At 49.1% G+C, this 24,776-nt stretch overlaps 3 protein-coding genes across 4 annotated transcripts in view; 1 reads left to right on the top strand and 2 right to left on the bottom strand.

Annotated features, from left to right (window-relative positions):
• POMT2 (protein O-mannosyltransferase 2) overlaps positions 1–1,198 on the bottom strand; it is a gene marked incomplete in the record, with an annotated part of 30,962 nt that extends 29,764 nt beyond the window's left edge. The window contains 1 exon segment of the mRNA XM_077463608.1: positions 961–1,198. Within this exon segment, the coding sequence (XP_077319734.1) occupies positions 961–1,103 (143 nt within the window).
• On the top strand, positions 1,189–14,782 carry GSTZ1 (glutathione S-transferase zeta 1). Of its 2 annotated transcripts, none has more exons than XM_077463611.1 (9): positions 1,189–1,300; positions 4,020–4,071; positions 5,743–5,810; positions 5,962–6,042; positions 12,536–12,661; positions 12,739–12,814; positions 12,923–12,975; positions 14,180–14,229; positions 14,474–14,782. In XM_077463611.1, the coding sequence occupies exons 1-9, from the start codon at positions 1,280–1,282 to the stop codon at positions 14,598–14,600; spliced, it is 654 nt and encodes a 217-aa protein (XP_077319737.1). In that variant the 5' UTR covers positions 1,189–1,279; the 3' UTR covers positions 14,601–14,782. The 2 variants fall into 2 exon arrangements, with proteins under 2 accessions (XP_077319737.1, XP_077319736.1); XM_077463610.1 differs by lacking the exon at positions 1,189–1,300 and adding an exon at positions 3,075–3,169.
• Positions 14,783–14,867: 85 nt separating this feature from the next.
• On the bottom strand, positions 14,868–24,394 carry LOC143942355 (uncharacterized). The gene is made up of 12 exons (XM_077463609.1): positions 24,286–24,394; positions 21,891–22,064; positions 21,232–21,337; positions 20,229–20,363; positions 19,820–20,033; positions 19,136–19,258; positions 18,823–19,007; positions 18,531–18,727; positions 16,410–16,507; positions 16,273–16,333; positions 16,006–16,103; positions 14,868–15,279 (listed from the first exon to the last, which is right to left on the bottom strand). The coding sequence occupies exons 1-12, from the start codon at positions 24,345–24,347 to the stop codon at positions 15,062–15,064; spliced, it is 1,671 nt and encodes a 556-aa protein (XP_077319735.1). The 5' UTR covers positions 24,348–24,394; the 3' UTR covers positions 14,868–15,061.
• Between the last annotated feature and the right edge of the window lie 382 nt (positions 24,395–24,776).

The following is a 24,776-nucleotide window of genomic DNA, read 5'->3' as shown; positions in this document are numbered from 1 at the left end:
CGGAGGGGACAGACGGTCGGAGGGGACAGACGGTCGGAGGGGACAGACGGGCGGAGGGGACAGACGGGCGGAGGGGACAGACGGGCGGAGGGGACAGACGGGCGGAGGGGACAGACGGGCGGAGGGGACAGACGGGCGGAGGGGACAGACGGGCGGAGGTGACGGAGACGGGCGGAGGTGACGGAGACGGGCGGAGGTGACGGAGACGGGCGGAGGTGACGGAGACGGGCGGAGGTGACGGAGACGGGCGGAGGTGACGGAGACGGGCGGAGGTGACGGGGACGGGCGGAGGTGACGGGGACGGGCGGAGGTGACGGGGACGGACAGACAGTCGGAGGTGACCGAGTCCGGCGGACAGTCGGAGGTGACCGAGTCCGGCGGACAGTCGGAGGTGACCGAGTCCGGCGGACAGTCGGAGGTGACCGAGTCCGGCGGACAGTCGGAGGTGACCGAGTCGGGCGGACAGTCGGAGGTGACCGAGTCCGGCGGACAGTCGGAGGTGACCGAGTCCGGCGGACAGTCGGAGGTGACCGAGTCCGGCGGACAGTCGGAGGTGACCGAGTCGGGCGGACAGTCGGAGGTGACCGAGTCGGACGGACAGTCGGAGGTGACCGAGTCGGGCGGACAGTCGGAGGTGACCGAGTCGGGCGGACAGTCGGAGGTGACCGAGTCGGGCGGACAGTCGGAGGTGACCGAGTCGGGCGGACAGTCGGAGGTGACCGAGTCGGACAGAGATTAGGGGTCAATCAGTATTACGGTGGGAGTTTAGGAAAGATTAGTGGTCAGTATCGGTCATAGGTCAGTGGGGTCTGTGGTTGGAATGTCACTGGTTAGTAATGAGTGGTTTGGGAAGTCATTGGTTAGAGGAGTGTTTAGAGATTTAGAGACAGAATGAAGTGTTGGCGCCCCCAGGCGGCTATGCTCGGTGGTTAGTAGTGCTCAGCGGTAAGTAACGCTCACCAGACGTGTGACGGCTCCCCCAGGCGGTGGAATCGGGTAATGGTAGACAGGGCGATGAGGGCGGATAGAAGCGGCCATACTCTTGGTCCCCCCATCTCCTTCTCCCCTCGGGGGCCCCTCTCAGGCCTGCGAGCCTCATCCATACACCGGCCTGGGAGCTTCCAGACTGTCACTATGGAGACGTGACGTCCCGCCGCCACTAGAGGCTGCGCTGTACTCTTCGAGAAAATGGCCGCACACGCCCCGCCCCTTCCAGCAGGCCCTGCCTATAACCCGTCACTCGAATCGCTCCTAGCCCCGCTCCTCTGAACACTGCAGGATGGCCGCGGCACTCGTGAAGGTATGTGCTGAGCGCTGATTGGTGGGTACGGCAGGCGGGGAGTCACGTGCCGTGCTGAGATCGGTAACCCTTAGCAACGACTGGGATGGGGTGGTGTGGTGAAGCCTGTCTGGAAATGGCTCCGAATGGTCATCACAACTTCCCAACCAGGGCCACTGACCTCCCACTGTGGAGCTTTCTCTCTTACATATTTATATCGCAGTAAACCCACCACAAATGTAATGACCCAGGAGGGTCCGCGGGGGCGGGACCTGGGAAGTGTGATGGGCGTGTCTTTTGAAAAAATTCCTTACGGTGTCCCTCCCACCACCTCAGCGGGTTGGGAGCCCTGATTAAAGAGGAGAACCACCCCCACCTATATCCACCCATCTGGGGCCCCACTACACCCCCCTCCCCCGAATTTCCTCCCAGGAGTCCCTTGCATCCTAGTCACATGCAAAGTGTCATTTTCAATGGCGAACAGGAGGCACAGACTGGTTGCTATGAGCAGCACCAAAACCCATGACTCTGGTATTTTCCGCCCCTCAGAGGCGGTACACGGGACGTCATTGGATCCATTTTCCAGCTCACCAACCTCCGCCCATCAGCATTAGAGGAGAAGCAAAGCTTGTTTGGCTGCACCTTTCCTGTAGATCATAGGAGTGCCGTTCATTCTGTATTCCCGGGACCCGTTCTCAGCCGGCAGAGGGCTGAAGGCCGCTGTCAGCTCACGTCACAGAGCCCATCCAGGAAAGATGGCGACCGTATGGCTGGGATCCGCCCACATGCTTGGACAGGTGTTCTATCAGATTACCACTACCCATCAGATTGTGTGACGTTTCGACCATAAAATACTTACTGCGCATGCGCTGTGCATCCCAAACACTTCATGATCTGACAGGTAGTGGTAATTTGATAGAGCAGTGGGAATGGTATCTCCCATCGAAAAAAAAAATCTCCCACGATGTGTGCAGGCGCTGTGGTAACGTCACTCCAGCTGATCGGCAACTCAGCTGGAGTGCCCATCCATTCTACGCATGCGCGGGCACTTTTCGATGGAGGGCACAAATCGATAGAACACCGGCGGGGAGCTAATTCCACGTCCACCTAGGTAAGTATGATTCGTAAAAAAAAAAAAGAAAGAAAGCCCACGTTCACATCAGAGCGATTTGACATGTCCAAATCAGTGCGGAGCCATGCCAGTTCCCAAAAGTAGTTCCTGCACTGCTTTTGGCGATTTCAATGGACATCTGTGCATGAACCCGCACAGATGTCCGTCAAAGTCGGACTGAAATGCCGGTTTGAAATCGTGCGAGTTCAGCTGAACTTTTTAAATTGCATTCAGTGTGACCCCAGGCTTAAAGGGTTACTAAATATAAAAACAAAATAGATGCAGCGCTAATAACAAACCCGTGACTGAATAACATAATTGATTCATCCATGAATAATGAATACAATTAAATAATCAAAAAAGAAAAAAAATTGTGATAAAAAAATGAAAACTAATGCAGAGTCCCATTTCAAACAATGGTGAAAAAAATATATGAAATGTCCACACAATAAGTGAATAATCATGATCTCCGTGATCTATCTTCAACAGCATGCAATGTTGCGTCCTCTTCATCACAAATAATGTATAGATTGCCTGCCTACCAGAGGGCGATGACTGTCTCACCTAGCGTTTGGGAAATAGGTCTCCCGCAACCCTTTAGATGGTTGCGCACACAGTTCAGCTTTAATTTCTCTATAGAGCTCTGTGTGTTTGGGGGGGTTGCACTTTGTACCAGACTTTACTCTGTAATCAGAGCCACATGGGGGGCGGATCTGAGGCCTCTGCTGATTGGTCAGTGTTCAGAATCTTCTCTTGGAAGCATGGCGTATACAGAGAAGGTGAGTGCTGATCTGTGTGCAGAGGCTGTGGTTGCTGCTGTACTGGGAGTGTTGGCATGCATGCAGAGGCTGCAGTTGGGGTTGTACAGTGAATGCTGACCTGTGCGCAGAGGCTGTGGTTGCTGCTGTATGGTGGGGAGTGCTGACCTGTGCGTAGAGGCTGCGGTTGATGCTGTATGGTGGGGAGTGCTGACCTGTGTGCAGAGGCTGCAGTTGGTGCTGTATGGTGGGGAGTGCTGACCTGTGTGCAGAGGCTGCAGTTGGTGCTGTATGGTGTGGAGAGCTGACCTGTGCGCAGAGGCTGCGGTTGGTGCTGTATGGTGGGGAGAGCTGACCTGTGCACAGAGGCTGCGGTTGGTGCTGTATGGTGAGGAGGAGTGCTGACCTGTGCGCAGAGGCTGCGGTTGGTGCTGTATGGTGTGGAGTGCTGACCTGTGTGCAGAGGCTGCGGTTGGTGCTGTATGGTGAGGAGGAGTGCTGACCTGTGCGCAGAGGCTGCGGTTGGTGCTGTATGGTGTGGAGTGCTGACCTGTGCGCAGAGGCTGCGGTTGGTGCTGTATAGTGAGGAGGAGTGCTGACCTGTGCGCAGAGGCTGCAGTTTGTGCTGTATTTTGGGAAGTGCTGACCTGTGTGCAGAGGCTGCGGTTGGTGCTGTATGGTGTGGAGAGCTGACCTGTGCTAAGAGGTGCAAAGGCTGCAGTAGATGCTGTATAGTGGGGATGCTGGCCTGTGTGCATAGCCTGTGGTTGGTGCTTTATGGGAAAGGGGCTGAGAGGCTGCCCTGTGTGTAGAGGCCAGGCTCAGCACTGCCCAGGCTCACCTAGCTGACACTACACTCTTCTCTCTCCAGCCCCTCCTGTTTGGATATTTCCGCAGCTCCTGCACATGGAGGGTTCGTATCGGTGAGTTGTGTCATGGTGGCCACACATGTACAGAGCAGTGTTATGTTCTAAAAGAGGGCCCTATATGGCTCAGGTGAGGCTCCTCGGGGGGTGGCCATTGCTGCACCATAGAGTCCGGCCAGTGGCAGGAGCCTCTTTCTCAGATGTCTGTCACATATTCCCTTGAAGTGACACTGTTTTCCCAGACTAACATTTTCTTTATCACATAAAGATTGGCATGTGAGAGGATGATCCCCCAGATGATCCAATCTCTGTGCAGCTCCCTCCAGCTGTCCAATCACAGAACTCGCCTTCTGATGACACAATCCAGTGAGGATTGTATGTAGAAGATTGGATGGTATAGGGATTGTACCATAGGGAACATTATGGAGCTGGGATCAGCCAATCCCATAAAGCAGAACATTATATGGAGCTGGGATCATCCAGTCCCATAATACGTAACATTATATAGAGCTGGGATCATCCAATCCCATAATACGGAACATTATATAGAGCTGGGATCATCCAATCCTATAAAGCAGAACATTATATAGAGCTGGGATCATCCAATCCCATATGGAAGAACATTATATAGAGCTGGGATCATCCAATCCCATATGGAAGAACATTATATAGAGCTGGGATCATCCAATCCCATATGGAAGAACATTATATAGAGCTGGGATCATCCAATCCCATAAGGAGAAACATTATATAGAGCTGGGATCATCCAATCCCATAAAGCAGAACATTATATAGAGCTGGGATCATCCAATCCCATAAGAAAGAACATTATATAGAGCTGGGATCATCCAATCCCATAAAGCAGAACATTATATAGAGCTGGGATCATCCAATCCCATAAGAAAGAACATTATATAGAGCTGGGATCATCCAATCCCATAAGGAAGAACATTATATAGAGCTGGGATCAGCCAATCCCATAAAGGAGAACATATGGAGCTGGGATCATCCAATCCCATAAAGCAGAACATTATATAGAGCTGGGATCATCCAGTCCCATAATACGTAACATTATATAGAGCTGGGATCATCCAATCCCATAAGGAAGAACATTATATAGAGCTGGGATCATCCAGTCCCATAAAGCAGAACATTATATAGAGCTGGGATCATCCAATCCCATAAAGCAGAACATTATATAGAGCTGGGATCATCCAGTCCCATAATACGTAACATTATATAGAGCTGGGATCATCCAATCCCATAAAGCGGAACATTATATAGAGCTGGGATCATCCAATCCCATAAAGCAGAACATTATATAGAGCTGGGATCATCCAATCCCATATGGAAGAACATTATATAGAACTGGGATCATCCAATCCCATAAAGCAGAACATTATATAGAGCTGGGATCATCCAATCCCATAAGAAAGAACATTATATAAAGCTGGGATCATCCAATCCCATAAGGAGAAACATTATATAGAGCTGGGATCATCCAATCCCATAAAGTGGAACATTTTATATAAAGCTTGGATCATCCAATCCCATAAGAAGAAACGTTTTATATAGAGCTTGGACTGACAATCAGATCAGCTGACCTACAGATTGTACCATCTGATCGCAGTGGGGAAAGATAAGCTTTAGTTGTATTAGTCCTGCCCACCCCCGGAGACCCATCCAGGCCCCGCCCACACATTCCACCAACTGTCTTTGTGTTTACAGCTCTGGCCCTGAAAGGTATCCAGTACGATCAACAGCCCATCAACCTTATCAAAGATGGCGGCCAACAGGTAGGTCTCCTGTATGTGTAGATCGGAGAGGTGGGGGGCATATTTACTTTGATTATCCTCGAGGCAGATGGGGAATGCTGGGAATTGTAGTTCCATAGAGTTGAAGTCGACATTTAATGATCATTATTTGCCTCTTCTTTCTCTCCATGAGCTGACTGATGAATACAAGCGGGTGAACCCCATGCTGCAAGTTCCAGCACTCAGGATTGATGGTGTCACCTTGAGCCAATCAGTGAGTATGATATCCCTAAAATGATTCCAGACTGATAGAAAGAGTCAGTGGATCCAAACAGTATTATTAAACTGGAGTATAACATCTATGATAGCTCTTCTCCCCTGCAGTAGTTGTTCCTTTTGAAATCTGTGAAAGAAGGAACTACATGAACTACAAGAAAGAACATCACATAGAGCTGGGATCATCCAATACCTTATGGGGGGACATTATATAGAGCCAGTGGCGTAGCATGGGTTGTCAGCACCCGGGCAAGGCAAGTAATTTGCGCCCCCTAACACATGGACTTTTAGCACTCAATGAGTCCCTTCCCTACTACACTACACTGTCCACCGTACTATACTAACTGACCACCATACTATACTATTCTCTCTCTCTCCCTCTACTCTCGCTATTCTCTGTCTCTCTCTTTCTGTTTTCTCTCTCTTTCTGTGCTCTCTCCCTCTCTCATATCTCTCTCTCTTATCTCTGTTCTCTCTCTCTTTATAATCTTTGTTCTCTCTCTCTCTCTCTCTCTCTCTCTCTCTCTCTCTCTCTATAGTCTGTCTCTCTCGTCCTGATATGAGGAGATAGGAGTAGAAGACAACTCACATTTTTGCTTCTCTCCAGTGTCCGGCGCAGCACTCTGTGATATGGCGGGCCGGGGGCCATGTGCGGAGGTGGGCCTTCAGGAGCAATCGTGGACAGGCGAGCCCTATGCTACACATGATGCCCATACACCCAATCACAGGGCGCTGGACACTTAAAATGGTGGCCGGAGCACGGGGGACACAGGAATTTAAAATTAGGAGGAGAAAGCAGTGACACATACTGGCGCCCCCTGAATATCGTGCCCGGGGCCACAGCACCCCCCACGCTACGCCACTGTATAGAGCTGGGATCATCCAATCCCATAAGAGGGAGCATTATATATTATTATTTCAGGTACTTATATAGTGCCGTCAATTTATGCAGTGCTTTACATATATATTATACATTCACATCAGTCCCTACCCTCAAGGAGCTTACAATCTAAGGTCCCTAACTCGCATTCATACACACTAGGGCCAATTAGACAGAATCCAATATGGGGGTGGGATCATCCAATCCCATAAGAAGGAACATTCTATAGAGCTGGGATCATCCAATCCCATAAATTGGAAGAGTATATAGAGCTAGGAATCATCCAATCCCATAAGTGGGAACATTCTATAGAGCTGGCAAATCAAGCGTGTGAACCCCTGCATCCGGGCTGACTGCACACAGATGGCTCTTCTCCCCTGCAGCTGCTGTTACTTTTGAAATCTGTGACTGAAGGAACTACATGAACTACAATTCCCATGGTCTATATGCACATATAAAATTGGAGCGGTCTGTTGTACAGAATCCTAGAGAGACCAACAAAACCATTCTATGGGGCCAGCTTGCAACAACAATGTTGGTGATTGGACTTGTTGCGGTCCGACTGATGCGTTGGTGTCAGAAATCATATGCCAGACATAAGCTGGTCTATATAACCTTTGACCACTTCATAATGCAGAACCTGTCCTCTCAGCAGGTTAGAGGACGCCCCCAGAAATGATTGGTTGAAGGGTTAGCGTCTAGACCACAATCATTATTATTATACAGGATTTTTAAAGCCCCAACAGTTTGCGAAGTGCTTTACAACATGAGGGCAGACAGTACAGTTACAATTCAGTAAAGGAAGAATCAGAGGGCCCTGCTGGTAAGGGCCAAATCCCACTGCTCCGCTGTGAAATCACAGAGCATCAGGAGCAATTAACCACTCTGGCCGCTCTGCGTTGCCACTACACTAGGGGGCAGTGTGATGCACAATTTATTGAACGGCTCCCTCTTTTTTTTTTTTTTTTTTTTCCCCTTGTACTAACTTTATTTGCAGTGAACAAAACATACACTTTATTCACTACAATGTTGGGCTGCGCGATGTGCTGCCTGACATTGCAGTGCAATTCAGGCCAATGCGCTGCGGTAAAATGCAGCATGCCAGCATTTTATCACCGCACACTTGTTTCCTGTGTGTCCCTGCAGTCACAGACGTTTTACAATGTCTGTCACTGCATATAGTGTGAATTGGCCCTTAGAGCTTACAATCTAAAAAGGGGGGTGATCAGGTGATACAAAAGGTATTTTCTTTTTTTTTTTTTGTCATGTCATAGTGAATAAACAAATGTGTATGTGTGGACAGTGATTATGCCAAGATTCTAGCTTGCGGCTTTCCAAAAGTGTGTGATAATTGCTAGGTTGCTCCACAGTGTGCACCAGATTGTACGTAAGATTTGTACCTGCCCCTGTTCGGCCAGCCAGCTAAATTTGAGCTAAGAGCCCCTCTAGTGGTTGACAGAAATATTGCAACCTAATTAGCTCTTCCATCATTCCTCTTCCACCAAACAAGGTCCTCACACTAGTTAAAGTAGTTAAAGTGGACCTGCACTCATTTTTTTCAACTTTCCATTTATTGTTTTTTTTCTGCCACTAATTAGCTTATACAGCTCACTTCCTGTTTCTTGTCTGGTCATTAGTGTAGGCTTACGACATCATGCAAATCTCTCTCTCGTGAGAGTTTGCCAGAATGGATGGGGGACAAGTCATAAGAGGGCCAATGGGAGCTGGAGGTGTGCCTCCTATGTAAATCCAGGAAGTGAACAGGTAGCAGCTTCAGCTGCCCACAGTTAAAATGGCTGCAGTCAGACTAAGGAGCTTTACAGGCGCTACAGCTCTAAAAACAGCGCCTGCATAGCACCTGTAAATAGCCTCTCCTGTCTCTCCAGTGTGAAAGCCTGAGTGCTTTTACACTGGGGCGGTGCACTTGCAGGATGGTAAAAAAAAAAGTCCTGCAAGTAGCATCTTGGCAGCGCTGTAGTAGTGTATAGTCCACTCCTAAAGCGCCCCAGCCCATCGAAGTCAATGGGGCAGCACCGCCGAACTGCCAGCAAAGCGATGTAGCAGCGCTTTTAACCCTTTTTCAGCCCCTGGCGGAGGTTAAAAGCGCCCGTCTAACAGCCGAATAGCGCCGCTAAAACAACGGTAAAAAATGGCGGTGCTTTACCGCCGAAGCCTGCCCACCCCTGTGTGAAAGTAGCCTTAGTAGAGGGATATTTCTGCAGCATATTTGGCAAGTACAGAATCACAGTATATATAAAATAATATGCAAAGTGGTTGGAGGGAAGCTTAAGAGTGGCAGATGTTTTTTTATCACAAATTATGTGTGCAGACTGCAGTTACTCTTTAACTAGTCACCACAGACCTTTATCCTTGACAGCTGATAGCAGTGGGCAGCTTAGTGGTTAACACCTACACTTGGCAGCACAAGGGTTGTGGGTTGAAATCTCAAGCATGGCACAACCTGCTTGGAGTTTGCATGTTTTCCTTACCTATACTTGTGTGGATTTCCTCCCACATACCAAAGACATGTTTGTAGGTTAATTGGCTCCTGTCTACATTGTCCCTGGCATGTGTATGTATGAATGTGAGTTAGGGACCTTAGATTGTAAGCTCCTTGAGGGCAGGGACTGATGTGAATGTACAATATATATATATATATATAATATATGTGCTGCATAAATTGTCTGCACTATATAACTACCTGTAATAAATAATATTAGAGTGTGTGCTGTTCTACGATTTGTTACGCGGCGCGCTCTGTGAGACTCTGAGACTCGCCTGATCACCGATCCGAGCAAGGGGTCGATCCCGACCCCTTATCACGTGATCAGCTGTCAGCCAATGACTGCTGATCATGTGATATAACGGAGCCGGTAATCGGCTATTATTCCTCCTTGCGCTGACAGTGCGAGGAGAAAAAAAAAGAGCCGATCACCGGCAGCCGTGATCGGGACATTAGTCCCGATCACGGCCAGCCCTGCCAGTGCCCACCTGCCCCCTGCCAGTGCCCACCTGCCCCCTCATCACTAAACACGTGCCACCCAGCAGTGCCCACAGTGCCACCCAGAAGTGCCCACAAGCTGCCTCAACAAAGGTGCTGCACCCCAGTGCCACATATCCGTGCCCATCAGTGTCATCTACCAGTGCCCAGCAGTGCCGCCCATCAGTGCCCAGAAGAGCCACCTATCAGTGCCCATCAGTCCCATCTATCAGTGGTACCTATCAGTGCCCCTTAGTGCCACCCATCCGTGCCATCTTATCTGTGCCCATCTTTGCCCATCAGTGCCGCCTTATCTGTGCCGCATTATCTGTGCCTATTAGTGCCACCTTAACTATGCCTATCAGTGCCCACCAGTGCAGCCTATCAGTGCCCACCAATGCAGCCTATCAGTGCCCACCAGTGCAGCCTATCAGTGCCGCCTCATCAGCGCACTTCAATGAAGGAGAAAAATGACCTGTTTGCAAAATTTTATAACAAACTATTAAACATGATTTTTTTGTTTAGCAAAAAAATAAAACTCCGAGCTGTGATTAAATACCACCAAAAGAAAGCTCTATTTGTGGGAAAAAAATGATAAAAATGTCATTTGGGTACAGTGTTGTATGCCCGCGCAATTGTCATTCAAAGTGCATCAGCGCTGAAAGTTGAAAATTGGTCTGGGACTGAGGGGGGTTTAAGTGCCCAGTAAGCAAGTGGTTAAAACAAACAAATCTTACACGTAGAATATGTTCCCAAAGGTGAACATTTTTCCTTTAACCCTTTCATAGCCATAGATGTTTTTGCACAGGTTTAAAAAAAAAAATCATTGTAGGCCTGGAGGTCACATAAAACTCCCAAACATGATCTATTTTCTGAAAACGGCCACCCTAAAGAATAAAATAGGTGGTTCTTTTTTTTTTATGTCGCACGATATTACCACAAAGGTCTAGGAAACACAATTTTAGTAAAATAAAAAAAAACACAGTAAGTTAATTTTAGAGGGCACAAAAGCGCAATAAATTACCCAATTTTGTTTGGGTAAAATATAAAAGCTGAGGTTTCACTGAGTAAATAGATACCTAACACATCAAACCTTAAACATGTCAGTACCCTATATTTTCCATAGGCGACGCTTGAAAAGCCCCCCATAGGTCATCAATTTAATGTTATGAAGGAGGTCCGATGCTAGAACTATTGCTCTCATTATGGTGTGTGCGGAAATATGTAACGTGTATTGCAATCAACACTTTCAGGCGTAAACACCCCATCACTTGTGTTTACATTTGTACCTGTGTATATTTGGGGACCTCGATTTTTATTTTATTTTTTGTAAGGGGATTTTATGTGCTTGAGTGTAACTTCCGATGACTGATGGAAAAGTAGGTTTTTCCTCCGTCACACTTTTTCGGATCGGATGTCAGCAGACATGTCACCGCTGACATCCGACACTCCATAGAGGTCTATGGAGCATCCGTTCAGGTAGGTCTACATGAAAAACTTGACAGGCGGACCTGAACGGATCGGCCGTGTGAAAGAGGCCTAAAAGACCATGCATGTCTCCCCTGTGCTCCACTGAATGTAATGCAGTCAATATCCCACTGCATTACATTCTTTCCTGGCCTTGATGGCAGGGTAAACTGTCAATGGGGACTTGGAAGTGATGTGTGACAACTAGAAGGCAAGGGGAGCAGACGTGTGTCCGCTCTTCTCCCTCCACTCTACCTGCCAGCACCTGCTATGGTGGTCCTTGGGCCGCAGATGGGCAAGAAGAGTCCGGGATACATGTGGGGGGGGGGTGCGCACAGAGCATTCGGGGGTGGAATGAGACTTGTCGTCGCCATGATGATCTGGCGCCTGGGGTTTGTCAAGTCCTGGATTACAGGCATTGTTTTCTTCTGCGGATACTAGATAAATGCCCCTAACACCATAGGAGGGGTATGGGCTGAGGCAACCAGTGTCAGCAAGACTGATCACTAAGCCTTTCTAGGAGGACACGATGTGCTACGTAGTGGAAACAAACTAGGCCCAATGTGAGTACCCTGGTACATGTTGCTGATGAGGGTTTAAGATGACCAGGTCACTGTGAACGCAATGGAACAAGACTGGAGATCCAGGGCGTGTTGCAGGAGCAGCATAAAAAAAAAGCACCCAATGGTACAAATGGTGAGGTACCTCAGCAGGATTAGCCTTACTGAGTGTTTAGAGACAGGGGTACCCCCCCCCCCCAGGACCGTGCCATGGCTCTGGACCTGGAAAGCACTCCACAGCTTCCTAACACAGTGCCCTCAAATCTGGAATATGCCAGAGCCCAGTGCACATTCCATCCTAGTCCTGCAATGTTTAGCAAGCAGTGTGGTCACGGTTCAGCCTCAAAAGCTAGTGCTGCGCATAGGCCAATCCAGAATAGCTGCTAAGTAGAGCCTAGCTCAAGTAGTGATGTGGAAATCTTGATTGAAGTCACAGGGTAAAAATAAAAAAATACCACAATAGGGGGTTAGCAAAATAATTATTCCTCTATCAGAGCTGGGAAAATTTCCCAACCTCCTGTAGAAAGCAGCATAACCCGACAGTTTCTTAATTCTTGTGTACCTCAATTTACAATTGCAAAAATGATTGTTCCCCTTCAAACAGCTGGCAATCATCGAATACTTGGAGGAGACCCGACCCAGCCCAGCCCTGCTCCCACGTGACCCTGTTCAGAGAGCACGGTGTAGAATGATCAGTGACCACATAACAGCTGGGATCCAGCCACTGCAGGTAGGTATCAGGTGCGTTAACCACATCCAAGACCTCAAAGCAAAACGGCTCACAGTCCTCCTCGTCTGTCCCCCCAGAACCTAGCCGTCCTGAAGAAAGTGGGAGACGGGAGCCAAGAATGGGCACAGCATTTCATTAGATGTGGCTTTCAAGGTGAGACGATGTGGGCAGAGCTAAGGACACATGGAGGGTCTGTGGATTAGGGGGAAGCTTCAGTCCAATGGAGGGAACACTCAATCAATCCCTCTTTTCTTTTCACAGCTCTGGAGCAGCTCCTGCAGGAGACAGCTGGACGGTACTGCGTAGGAGATGAGGTACAGGGGCGTGGTAGAGGGATGGACAGTTTACCCACCTCCAGTCCAGGCCTTTTCTGGCACTTTGTTCACATTTTCTTTTTATATTATAAAAAAAAATTTTTTTTGCTAGAAAACTAGTTGGAATCCCCAAATATGAGATTTTATAAATATTTTAAAGCAGAGGAACTAGAGAATAAAGTTGATTGGTTTTGCAATTATTATTTTTTTTATGTCACACGGTATGTGCGCAACAGTTTTTTGAATTTTAATGCAAAAAAAAATAAAAAATTACATAGCCCAATTTTGTTGTAAAATATAAATGTTATGCTGAGTAAATGGATACAAACACATCACACTTTAAAATTGCACAGGCCCATGCAAACAACGTTAGTATCCATAGGCAAAGCCTTTACAGGTTACCACTTTAGATTTACATCATATATCATATATTATATATACACACACACACACACACTTGTGTCTAGTGCTACAATTACTGCCCACGATCGTACATTGATGCCTCACAAGTATGGGACAGACACGTGCGATCACCTTAGAGCAGGACGACAGGGGCACTTACATTTTTTTTTTTTTTTTTTTTACATTAAATCATTTTATTTTTTACACTGTTCCGCTTTTTTTTAATCACTTTTATTGTCACAAGGAATGTAAACATCCATGTGACAGGTACTCTTAGGAGAGACCCCAAATCCCTCTTCTGCACTTAAAAGCATTCAAAACACCAAGATCTGTGTTTTTTGAATGCTTTCAAATTAAAAAAAAAAAACAAAAAAAAACTGGTACCAAAGGTTTCTGAGCAAACCAGAAGCGATGTCATGGCTTTGCTTGGCTGTCCGGCCAGCCGGAGGCTGGTCACTCAGGTCTCTTGGGGGGGGGGGGGGGGGTAAGGAGAGACCAAGGGAGCCGTGGGAGGCTGCATATAATAGCAATCGAGTGGCTAGTAAGCTGCTCTGATTGCCATTACAAGAGCCGACCACCAGCTCTTAAAAAAAATAAATAAATACCGGGGTGATGCCTGCAGCTATTATCCCGGTACAACTAACGAAAGTCCAGTGACGTATGGGTATGTTGCTAGAGGGGAAGTGGTTAAAAGTTCCCTTTATTACTAGTTATTGTTCTTCCAAATGTTAAATCAGCAATACCTGACAAAGGGATGTTCAACTGGGGCCCAGGCCTAACACAAAGTGTTCTCTCCCCACAGGTAACGATGGCTGATCTGTGCCTAGTACCCCAGGTGGCCAATGCAGACAGGTGAGCACTACATACACACTACCCACTTGGATTTAGTGATTACAATCACCAAAGAACTGTCCCTTTGAGCCAAAACTCTTCCACCATGTTTACCCCCCCTGCACCCCAAACTGTCAATCTAGGGAGAGCTCACACATTAATCAGACTAATGGCTGTTTCTGGGTCACATCCCCCACCTTTAATGGACACCTGTGGCAGTCATATAACCCACATATATGCTTACAAAATGTATCTTTTGCTACAGGTTTAAGGTGGACATGGCACCGTACCCTACAATTTCCAGAATTAACCAATCGCTGATGGAGCTTGAGGCCTTTCAGGTCAGCCACCCGTCCCGGCAGCCTGACACCCCTCCAGAGCTCAGAGCCTAATGGTCCTAGGAGGACAGAACCCCTTTCTGATGACATGCTTAACACCCCATTCTTTTAGTTCTTAGGGCCTCAGAACATCCTACAGGAGACCCATGGTGACCAATAGATACCACTTCAGCCTTACAATGTGATCTGTATTGGAGTACGCCTCTAATGGATTCAATAAAGAGCACTGTGCCTTATGTATGTATACCAAGTCATGTCTGACACTATATAGAACCATGCTGTGACATTCACTGCAATCTCTTTATATATGGACGGTACAGGACAATAAATACCCCCACAACAGAATAACCAAAACCCCCAGACAGGACGATATAATAAATATTTAAGCTATAGCACAACACACCCTGGTCCTGCAACAGGACATTACAATAAATAACCGCTACTCTGAGAATAAATGTCCTCTACCCCAGAACAAGAGGTAGTTACAGCATTATAAAAAAAATACACAAAGGGCTTCAGGCACTCAGATCTAGCTGAAACTTGGGGGTGTCACTGTAGAAGTTGCCGCAGCCATCAGATCCACCAATAATGAGAACTCTGCATAGGCTCCGTCCTCCACGCTTTTCTTTGTCAGAGTCTGTCAGGTGGGAGGAGGTTAGGTTCAATAAGGAGTGGCCTGCACGTGGGAGCTGGGTGCTCACCCCAAACTTGATGGCGTTCCATGACATCTTATCTGGAAGAACAAAAATAGTGTTACCCCCAAAACAGAACTTCCTGCAGACTAAATATATCCCTCCAGGGAAGCTGAGCCCAGATCCTGCTCCTCCACCACATAGTGAGAGTTCTGATGCCAAAACATCCTCTGTCCGCCATCTGGGGGGACCCCACTCCCACTTTTAGGGTTGAGGGATTTCATCCCTCCAGCTCTGCTTCACTTTGTGTGATGGGGATAGGAAGTAACAGGAACTCTCCCCATACTGGACTGTCATCACTGAAAAGTGACATTAAAAAATGATCGCTTCTATCCACTTAAAGTTGAACTATAGGCAAAAAATGTTTTCATTTTGAATAGAATAAGGGTGGGTTATAACCTGTCAGATTTTTTTTCCCCGCCAATTTGTCCCATAGCCAAACAGGAAGTAAGGAAACCCCTGCAAATTAAAAAGGCAACTGGTCACCAGAACTAGTGTCCTCATTGGAAGATTTCCCCTCTATTACTTTTTTTTGGGGACAATCCACAATTTGGAATTCTCTTACTTTCGATGATAATGGTAAACAGGACAAATAGAGAGGGGAAATCTTAACAGGGGCAAAGACCACAATAAAAACTGACAGGGTCTAATCCCTCTCCTCTTTATCCAAAATTTAAAAAATGTTTTGCCTCCAGTTATACTTTACGTGACATTGAATAATGACAACCCCCACCCATCTGAGGTCACATTACATTGAATGAACTCACCAAGGTTAAAGATAAAGGCATCTTTCAGGGCTCCAGATGCAGAGCAGCCTCCATGGACCAAGAGCTTGTAATCAGTCACCTGCATAGCAGCATGGAAACTGCAGAGAAGATGGAAGGCTGACACTAACCAAATACAGCACACAGAAGCAGGGACAGAAGGAAAAGATCATAGACCACGCTAACAGACATTGCACATTATGTGCTCTGTGAGCAAATTAGAGTTATTTGTAGAGAAAGTGGACAGAACACTAGGGGGTGCCATCTTACCAGCGTGGAGACGGCCTCTCCGCCGAGGATGGAAAGGATACGGTTGAAAACTCCATGTAACCTACAGAACAATGCATTATGGGTAGAGTGCAACCTGCAGGGACAACAAATCAAGTGTGCGCATGGTGTGGACTCACCCAGATCCAAGATGTACAAATCGTTCAGATAGATCGGAGTCGGAGAGCGCCGGCCACCAAATATCAACAATCGGTTCCTAAGGAGTGTTGCACTGTGACTGCCAGAGAGAACAGAGAACTGGTTATAGAACTACAAGTTTTAGCATGGCCACAACCTGGAAGAGCTGGAGAGATGACAGATGATTATAATAGTTTTTATATCCATCCTTTATCTTTCTCACCATCTTTAATCGATCCATCTCTCATGATCACCATCTCTTTGGCCGGCTTCCATCAGACAAGCATGTTGGAAAACCTGCAGCCGAATGACTCCTGATGAGCGTTCTCAGCTAATGGCAGAGAGAGCACTGATCCAAGTGTTCTGATGGGGGGGGGTCATCCCCCGTCAAAACACAAGAGCTCATCAGGGGAGATCAGTGTACTAATGTCAGATGGTTAGTACAGTGGCTCCAACCAGAGGTCAGTTTTTTTCCCCCCAAAAGAAATAAACTGTTGCTGTGTACCCAGCTTTACTCTCTCTCACCCATCTATATCCCTACCTCTCAGAGGCTTAAGTATTGGGGTTGCAATTGTGACCTGGCCCTATGTTTTGGGGGGGGACTTCGGCTCCCCTGTCATATTTGTCTACACCTGGATGAGAGGCGCGGCATAAAAATTTATGCCATGCATTTTCCTCCCTGTTGCCGCAGGGAGGAAAATCCAGGGTATTGATTGCTCTATATGCTGCCCCTCTCTTCCAGCCTGGTGCCCCAGTAGAGTTAAGGGGGAAGAGTTGGAGGTGGTCTCCACTGTGTGAAGAGACATGTGAAGCCTGGAGGGAGCCAGAGACACAACAAGCATGGAGTTCTGAATCCACACAGAGTGAGTGCTGTTTATGCCATCCAGCCTCACCCAGCACTGCCAGTGATCCCATCCTGTCACCAATACTGCAACACATCCCACCCCCCAGCATTGCCACTGATCCCTATCCCACCAGCACTGCCACTCATTCCAGGGGGGGGGGGGCTTCATGGTTTCTTGCGCCAGGGCCCTGAAGGTTCTAGTTACGCCTCTACTCTGCATCCCCGTCTCTCTATCCACCACACCATCCATCTCTCCCACGCTTTCTCTCTATACATCTCTATCTTTCTCTCAATCTGTATCCATTTCTCTCCCTTACTATCCATCTTTCACCATCTCTTTATCCGGGGCTTTTTTTACTCTCAGAGAAAAGTGCAAGGAACACCCCCCCCCCCGACCACACCTGTCTCTGCCCCCTACCCACCCTCTAGAACTGCCCCTTGTATCCGCCCCTACACACCTAGCACCACCCCCTTTAGACAGGTAACCAAGTATAATTTAGGGGGCTATACAAGAAATAATTGTATGGCATTTGTAAATAAGCAGCAATTTAGTAAAAGGCACAAAACATCTGAATCAAGTCCCGCAAAAGTTACCAGCGACTTCACTGGCGTAGGTGCACCAAAATGAGCTTCCAGTCCACAGGTTTCTCAGGCTGCAGCAGTAGTTCATCTCCTGCTCCGCTGCATGACTACTCCATTGTGGCAGCAGGCTTTGCGTGCGCCCAGTGCCTCCCACACTCTCTGGCAGGGGTGCCGAAACACTGTTCCAACATGTTCCACCAGAAGAAAAGCTCTGTACATAGCCCTGTACACAGGGGCCGAATATTGGGAGACAATGGGCAGTTAAAAAAAAAAAAAAAAAAAAAAAAATGGCCGACATTCAGTCTGTCAGAAGCCAGCTGAACATATGCCGGAAAACAAGCGACCGACTCTTGATAAGCGCTCTCAGCCACTGGCAGAGAGAGCTGATCAGAGTGTTCTGGCATGGGGGCTGCCCCCCCCCTTGTCATAACACAAAACAGCTCAGCAGGGGAGATCACTGAACTAACCTTGCATGGTTAGTACAGAGCGGACAGTTTTTTGTCGTGCAACCCTGTTAGCGTGTACCCGGCTTATTTCTCTCTGTCACCATCGCTCTCCCCCTATCTATCCCATCTCTCACTCTGTATTACTATCTCTATATCCATCTCTCTCGATCACTATCCCCCCCAGCTCTATCCATCACCTCTCCCCCTCTCTCACTATTATATATCCATACACACACACACACAACCCTCACCCGTATCTGGGTACCGGGCGTGACCCCTCCACGATAGGCTGGTACCAGATCTTGTATTCTGGGTTGAAGATATAAAGTGCATTGGTGCAGCTCCCAGAATCAGATCCCACCTGTGGACACAGACCTCCAAACACATACAGCTCCCTCTGGTAAATGGTGGCGCTGTGATAGCTGAGTGTCGGCACCTTCCCCACCGCCTGGGAAAGACAAAAAGGTACAAACTCAAAGGAGACCACTAAATATGGACTTCAGCATTTCATATCACTCGCACTCAGGCGGCCACTATACTTACAATGAGCGCCGTCCACTTCCACCCCACAGTGTCCAGCACATGGACATTGCTGAGCCAGCGACCCTCCCACATGCCGCCGTAAACATACACCTTCTTGGTCTCAGGGTCAAAGGTGGCAGTGTGGCCCCGGGAGCACTGAGGGGCAGTGCCAAGGCAGTTATCTATCTGGAACCAGAAGTCGTTGTCTGAAGGGTAAACACAGAATCAGGAAAAAACTGTTTTTCACCAGTCCATGCTCTTCATTGGCCAGGCCCATAGAAATATGACAATATATGACAAGAAATATGCCTTTTACCAAATCACAACTTCTTACCTATTTCCAGCTTCCATAGCGAGTCCTGACACGGCTTCTCATTGGCTCCTTCTCCACCAATCAGAATGGCTGTTTCTGGGTCACACAGGCAGACGCTATGACACCATCTTGCTGAGGGGCACACTGAGGGAACAAACGATCCATTACACAAGATTAACCAGAAATCACAATCCTTCAAAATGTGTAATTCTTCTGTGAAAGACAGGGCACTATATACAGTGCGGAGCAGCCAAAGACATCAGATTTCACTGTGCAGCGAACTGGGGGGCAAGTTGCCATTAGTCTCTTAGACATAATTCATAATTTTGGGGTTCCCCAAGTGGGTTTGTTCTCTTTATACATACAGGCAATGGCCCCCCAAACTATCAAAAATACAGATGAATGGCTGTTCTGGTTACAGTGTTCACACTACTACTCATGGGATTTTGGGGAGATGCGCAGAAAGTGGTAGGTGGGTGATGATCACATATGGACAGAATGTGGTAGGTGGGCGATGATCACAGCGAAGGGCAGAACATGGTAGGTGGGCGATGAAAGCAGAGATGGGCAGAACATGGTAGGTGGGTGATGATTGTAGGGATAGGCAGAAGGCGGTAGGTGGGTGATGATCAGAGACTGGCAGAATATGGTGGGTAGGTGTTGACTGCATCATCATCTCCACATAGAGCAGTGACAATCACTTACCTGTCCCGTTGGCTCCATCCTCACAGCCTTTACTTCCAAAGCGCAGCCTTCTGGGGTTCCTGGGACGAGCAAGCATTCTCCTAGATGGCTCCTGCTCAGTTATCACTCCCTCCTGAATGGTGGGAGGTAAGATGGCGGCCTTCTTTAAAGGTGGAGAATCTTTCAGTATAGCACTGGTGACCAGTGGGGTGACCTCAGACACGTGAGCTTTCTCCTGTAAGTTGAATATAAAAATACTGAGAAGTCAGTGAATTCCTAGCTTATTCAATAAGGAATAGTGCAGCCTGTAGCAACCAATCAGAATTTAATTATTATGGGTCTGACGGAAAAAATGCAATCTGACTGGTTGCTGTGGGCTCCTGCAAGGCGCATATGCTTAATGCTCTTTATGAGGAGGAGATGCCCATACCTCAGTGTTTGCTTCCAGGTGCCTTACAGGGGCAATTGTGCTCTCAGATAACAAGGGGCTGGTGGGGGGTCCAGTGCTGAGTCTCCTCCTGGCCGGAGTGCTGCTACTGAAGCCTGAACCTTTCATCACCTGCACCTGAAAGGAGGACAAGTGAAGAGGGCATGAGACAGGTGCAGATGACAGGAGCAGAGGAGGAGGACAAAAGCAGCAGAGGAGAGACGAGAAAGAAGAAGAGGTAGGAGCAGAGCAGAGGCCAGAAAGAAGAGGTAGGAGCAGAGCAGAGGCCAGAAAGAAGAGGTAGGAGCAGAGCAGAGGCGAGAAAGAAGAGGTAGGAGCAGAGCAGAGGCGAGAAAGAAGAGGTAGGAGCAGAGCAGAGGCGAGAAAGAAGAGGTAGGAGCAGAGCAGAGGCCAGAAAGAAGAGGTAGGAGCAGAGCAGAGGCCAGAAAGAAGAGGTAGGAGCAGAGCAGAGGCCAGAAAGAAGAGGTAGGAGCAGAGGCCAGAAAGAAGAGGTAGGAGCAGAGGCCAGAAAGAAGAGGTAGGAGCAGAGGCCAGGAAGAGGTAGGAGCAGAGGCCAGGAAGAGGTAGGAGCAGAGGCCAGGAAGAGGTAGGAGCAGAGGCCAGGAAGAGGTAGGAGCAGAGGCCAGGAAGAGGTAGGAGCAGAGGCCAGGAAGAGGTAGGAGCAGAGGCCAGGAGGAGGGAGCAGAGCAGACGAGACAGGTGCAAAGGACAAGTGAGGGGGGAAGGAGATGAACGCTGGGGAAAAGTTGGGAGGAGACCGGCGAAGGACAAGGAGAGGAGGGAGAAGACCATCACAGTGAACAGGCAATGGGGACAAGTCAGAAGATAAACACAGAGAACCAATGAGGAGATGAATGCTGGGGACAGTAATGGAGCAGAAAGTCACGGAGAATAGGTGAAGACAGGTGGGTATAAGGGTAAAGAGAACAGGTGAGGAGGGCAGGGCATGAGATGGGCAAAGAGGACTGTAGCCAATATTACTCACCTTTCCGGACACAGTGAGCATCAGTTTTGCAGGGATTCCCTGAGCTGCCAGTTTTATGCAGTCCATGATAATCTCCAGGCTCCAGTCGCCCTCCCACACCAGAGACCTGCCAGGAGAGCCATTGGATAACATTACCAAAGATGGCAGATTGCAGAATAGACAGTTATGCTGCAACAAGGGTGGTCCAAGGAGATGCCAGGGGAATGTCTGATCTGGGTACTGCTAGAGACATGTGAGGGTTGTAAGGCAGCCATGATTGTTTCTCAATTTTCATCACAGAATGGAATTATTTGCAACCAGTTTCTCTTGTGTGGGTGAGGCTTCTGTTCGTGGTAAGAGCCCCGCCCATCTATGGGCACCCCAAGGCCAGGGAATACAGATCACAAATACACAGGCCATTTCCCCCTCCTTGATATTGGAGAATACAAATCTAGATATTCTCAGACATCTATGGGGATATCTAGTGCCCAGCTGCTAAAGGGATTATCAGGCACAAAGCACAGGAACCATTACTATTACAGCCCCCCCCCCCCCCCATTCAGAAAATCTGCCACCTCTCAGCCCCCAAACCACCCAGGATATGATGAACCACCTCCTCGTACCCACATAATCATCCACAGCACCCATTCTCCGAAGGATGAGCAAACCCCCCCCCTTACCTGCATTGTGCAGAGAGGGTCCCGATGAGCTGTGGTTGGGCAGAATGGGCACGCAGCTGGGCGCACACGCGTGTGTCGCTGGTGTAGGTGTTCCAGTCCCCGAGGCTGAAGATGACCAGCTGTTTAGGGAGGGGGAGGGGCAGCGGCAACTGGAATGTCATCCGCCCCCCTTTACTGTGGACACAAAAAGACGGGAGGCATTATCGGTACACCGCAGGGAGTGTGACAGTATTACAGATAGAGGTCCAGTGCCACCACCCTGAGCACAGAGGATTGGCACTATGAATACTATGAAGGTTAAGGGGCCCTACAGAAAACTACCCCCCCCCTTTCCTTGGGTCTTATGGCAATCCCCCCCCCTCCAGCAGGGACAAGAGAAAACTACCCCATCCCTTCCACAGGGAACAACCAAAATCTACCCCTTAGGGAGCCTACAAGGAACTATATTACCTCCAGGGTCCTATAGAGAGTCCCCCCTTCCCATGGGTCCTATGGCAAACTACATCCCCCCCCCCCCAGCAGGGACAAGAGAAAACTACCTTCCAAGGGGCCCCACAGAGAACTCTCCCCCACCCCAGGGGCCGCACAAGGAACTACCCCTGGGGGACTGAACAAGGAACTACCCCTGGGGGACTGAACAAGGAACTACCCCTGGGGGACTGAACAAGGAACTACCCCTGGGGGACTGAACAAGGAACTATACCCCCACCCAGGAGTCCTAAAGGGAACAATCCCCCAGGGTCCTAAACAGAATTCCCTCACCCCCTTCCACATGGGTCCAACAGAAAATGCCCCCCTCCCTTCCAAGGGGCCCCACAGAGAACTACCCCTGGGGAACCCTACAGGGAACTACAACTATATACCCCCCCTTCCCATCCCAGGGCCCCATACAGAACTCTCCTCCACTCTAGGGGTCCTAAGGGAACTATCCCCCAGGGTCCTACAGAGAATCCCCCCTCCCCCTTCCCCTAGGTCCTATGAAAATCTACCCCCACACCAGGGGCAGGATAAAACTACCCCTTTGCTTCCAATGAGCCCCACAGGGAACTACCCCCAACCCAGGGGCCCCACCAAGAACCATCCCTTAGGGAGCCTACAGGGAACTGGAACCTTATAACCACCCCTCCCATCCCAAGGCCCCATAGAGAACTCTTCCCCCATCCCAGGGGTTATATTGGAAATTACCCCCCCCCCCCTTCCCTCCAGGGATTCTACTCCCTCGCACCAAAGAAAAACAATTTCAGTTCCAGGGATCCTAGAGGGGACTATACACCAATCCCTTTCCCTAGTTTTTTTTTTTTTTGTTTTTTTAGGGAACTACTGCCCCTTGGGGTCTTACAGAGGATTATCACCCATACACAGAAATGCCATCATCCCAGGTGCCCTATAAAACACTCCTCTACTCCAGGGTCCTATGGAAAACTGCCCCCTCCCTTCCAGGGGCCCCACCAAGAACTACCCCTAGGGGACCCTACAAGGAACCATGTAACGATATTCCCCCCCCATCCCAGAGCCCCATAGAGAGCTCTACTCCACCCCAGGGGTCCTACATCTGCCCAGGGTCTTGCAGAGAATTCCCCTCCCCTCCTTATGGGTCCTATGGAAATTTACCCCCCCCCACCAGGGGCAAGAGAAAACTACCCCTTTCCTTCCAAGGGGCCCCACGGGGAACTACCCCCAACCCATAGGCCCCACCAAGAACTACCTCTTAGGGAGCCTAAAGGGAACTGGAACTTTATTACCCCCCCCCCCCCCCCATTTTCCTCCCATCCCAGGGCCCATAGAGAACTCTCCTCCACTCCAGGGGCCCTATAGGGAATTAACAACCCTTACCCCCAGGGGTTCTACATCAACCAGGAAACTACCAGGATCCTAGAGAAGACTACCCTCATTACAGGGGCCCTAAAGAAAACCAATTTCAATCCCAGTGGTCCTAAAGAGAACTGTCACCCTCAGGGGCCCACCGAGAAATACCATCATCCCAGGGGCCCCACAGAAGACTGTCCTCCATCCCAGGGGCCCTATAGGGAATTAGCCCCCCCCCAGGGGTTCTACCTCTCCCCTAAGGGAACTGCCCAGGTCCTACAGAGAAATAGCACCCTCAGGGGCCCCAAAGAAAACCAATTGCAATCCCAGGCATACTAGAGAGATCCATCACCCCCAAAGGGCATACAGAGAAACATCATCCCAGGGGCCCCAGAGAAGACGCTCCTCCACCCCAGGGGTCCTATAGGTAAACATTCCATCCCAGGGGCCCCACAAAGAGCTAATAGGAACTGCCCCTAGGGTACTACAGAGAACTAAACCCCTTTCCCATCCTAGGGGCACTACAAAATAAAAGTGTCCCCCAACTACACCCCCTCCCCAATGAAGCTCCCATCCCCCAGAGCCCCACCTGACCAGCTGCCGCGGAGCCTCCTGCAGAGCCCAGATAGCATAGAACTCCACCCGACCCATCCTACTCCCGCCTGGGGGGGCGTCAGAGACATAGGGGCGGGGCCCGAGCGTTCCTGCATCCTATAATGGTACCCGCAGGAAATGACGTCAGTGACAATCTCAGTTTCCGGCCAGTGGACTCATCTCATACAAATCCATCCGGGCAGACGTTGTAGTTGTCGTACGACTTCCGGTATGCAGGGAATGCCCTCCCCCGGGGGTCTCCTCCTATCAGACGGCCTCTGAGGTGACTTTGAAGTGTAAAGAGGAGATTTGTATGGGAGGAGTTACTGCCTAGTGCGGTCATTGGCCGGGAGGGGACTCTGTTCAGGTTTGTCTAGTTACATGAGAGGTAAGAAGATTCCAGGTCACATGACCAGATTCACCTCCTTCCAGACCAGACCATCTTCTGCTATTCAGCACTGCGCTACTTTAACTGGTAATTGTGTG

Source organism: Lithobates pipiens, unplaced genomic scaffold, assembly GCF_037356315.1.
Source record: "Lithobates pipiens isolate NorthernLeopardFrog02 unplaced genomic scaffold, aLitPip1_a1.2 Scaffold_30, whole genome shotgun sequence".
In the NCBI taxonomy this organism is placed as follows: domain Eukaryota; kingdom Metazoa; phylum Chordata; class Amphibia; order Anura; family Ranidae; genus Lithobates; species Lithobates pipiens.
Note: the sequence above shows the minus strand (reverse complement) of the source record. Positions and strands in the feature narration are given on the sequence as shown.

Bases quoted from the DNA above. Each gene is read 5' to 3' on its own strand.
- GSTZ1 (XM_077463611.1), top strand. From the start codon at position 1,280: ATGGCCGCGGCACTCGTGAAG. The intron at 1,301-4,019 runs GTATGTGCTGAG...TTCTCTCTCCAG, and splicing joins TGGCCGCGGCACTCGTGAAG to CCCCTCCTGTTTGGATATTT. The intron at 12,976-14,179 runs GTACAGGGGCGT...CTCTCCCCACAG, and splicing joins GGTACTGCGTAGGAGATGAG to GTAACGATGGCTGATCTGTG.
- LOC143942355 (XM_077463609.1), bottom strand. From the start codon at position 24,347: ATGGGTCGGGTGGAGTTCTATGCTATCTGGGCTCTGCAGGAGGCTCCG. The intron at 20,364-21,231 runs GTGAGTAATATT...TCCTCCTTTCAG, and splicing joins TGCTCACTGTGTCCGGAAAG to GTGCAGGTGATGAAAGGTTC. The intron at 20,034-20,228 runs GTATGGGCATCT...TTCAACTTACAG, and splicing joins ACCTGGAAGCAAACACTGAG to GAGAAAGCTCACGTGTCTGA.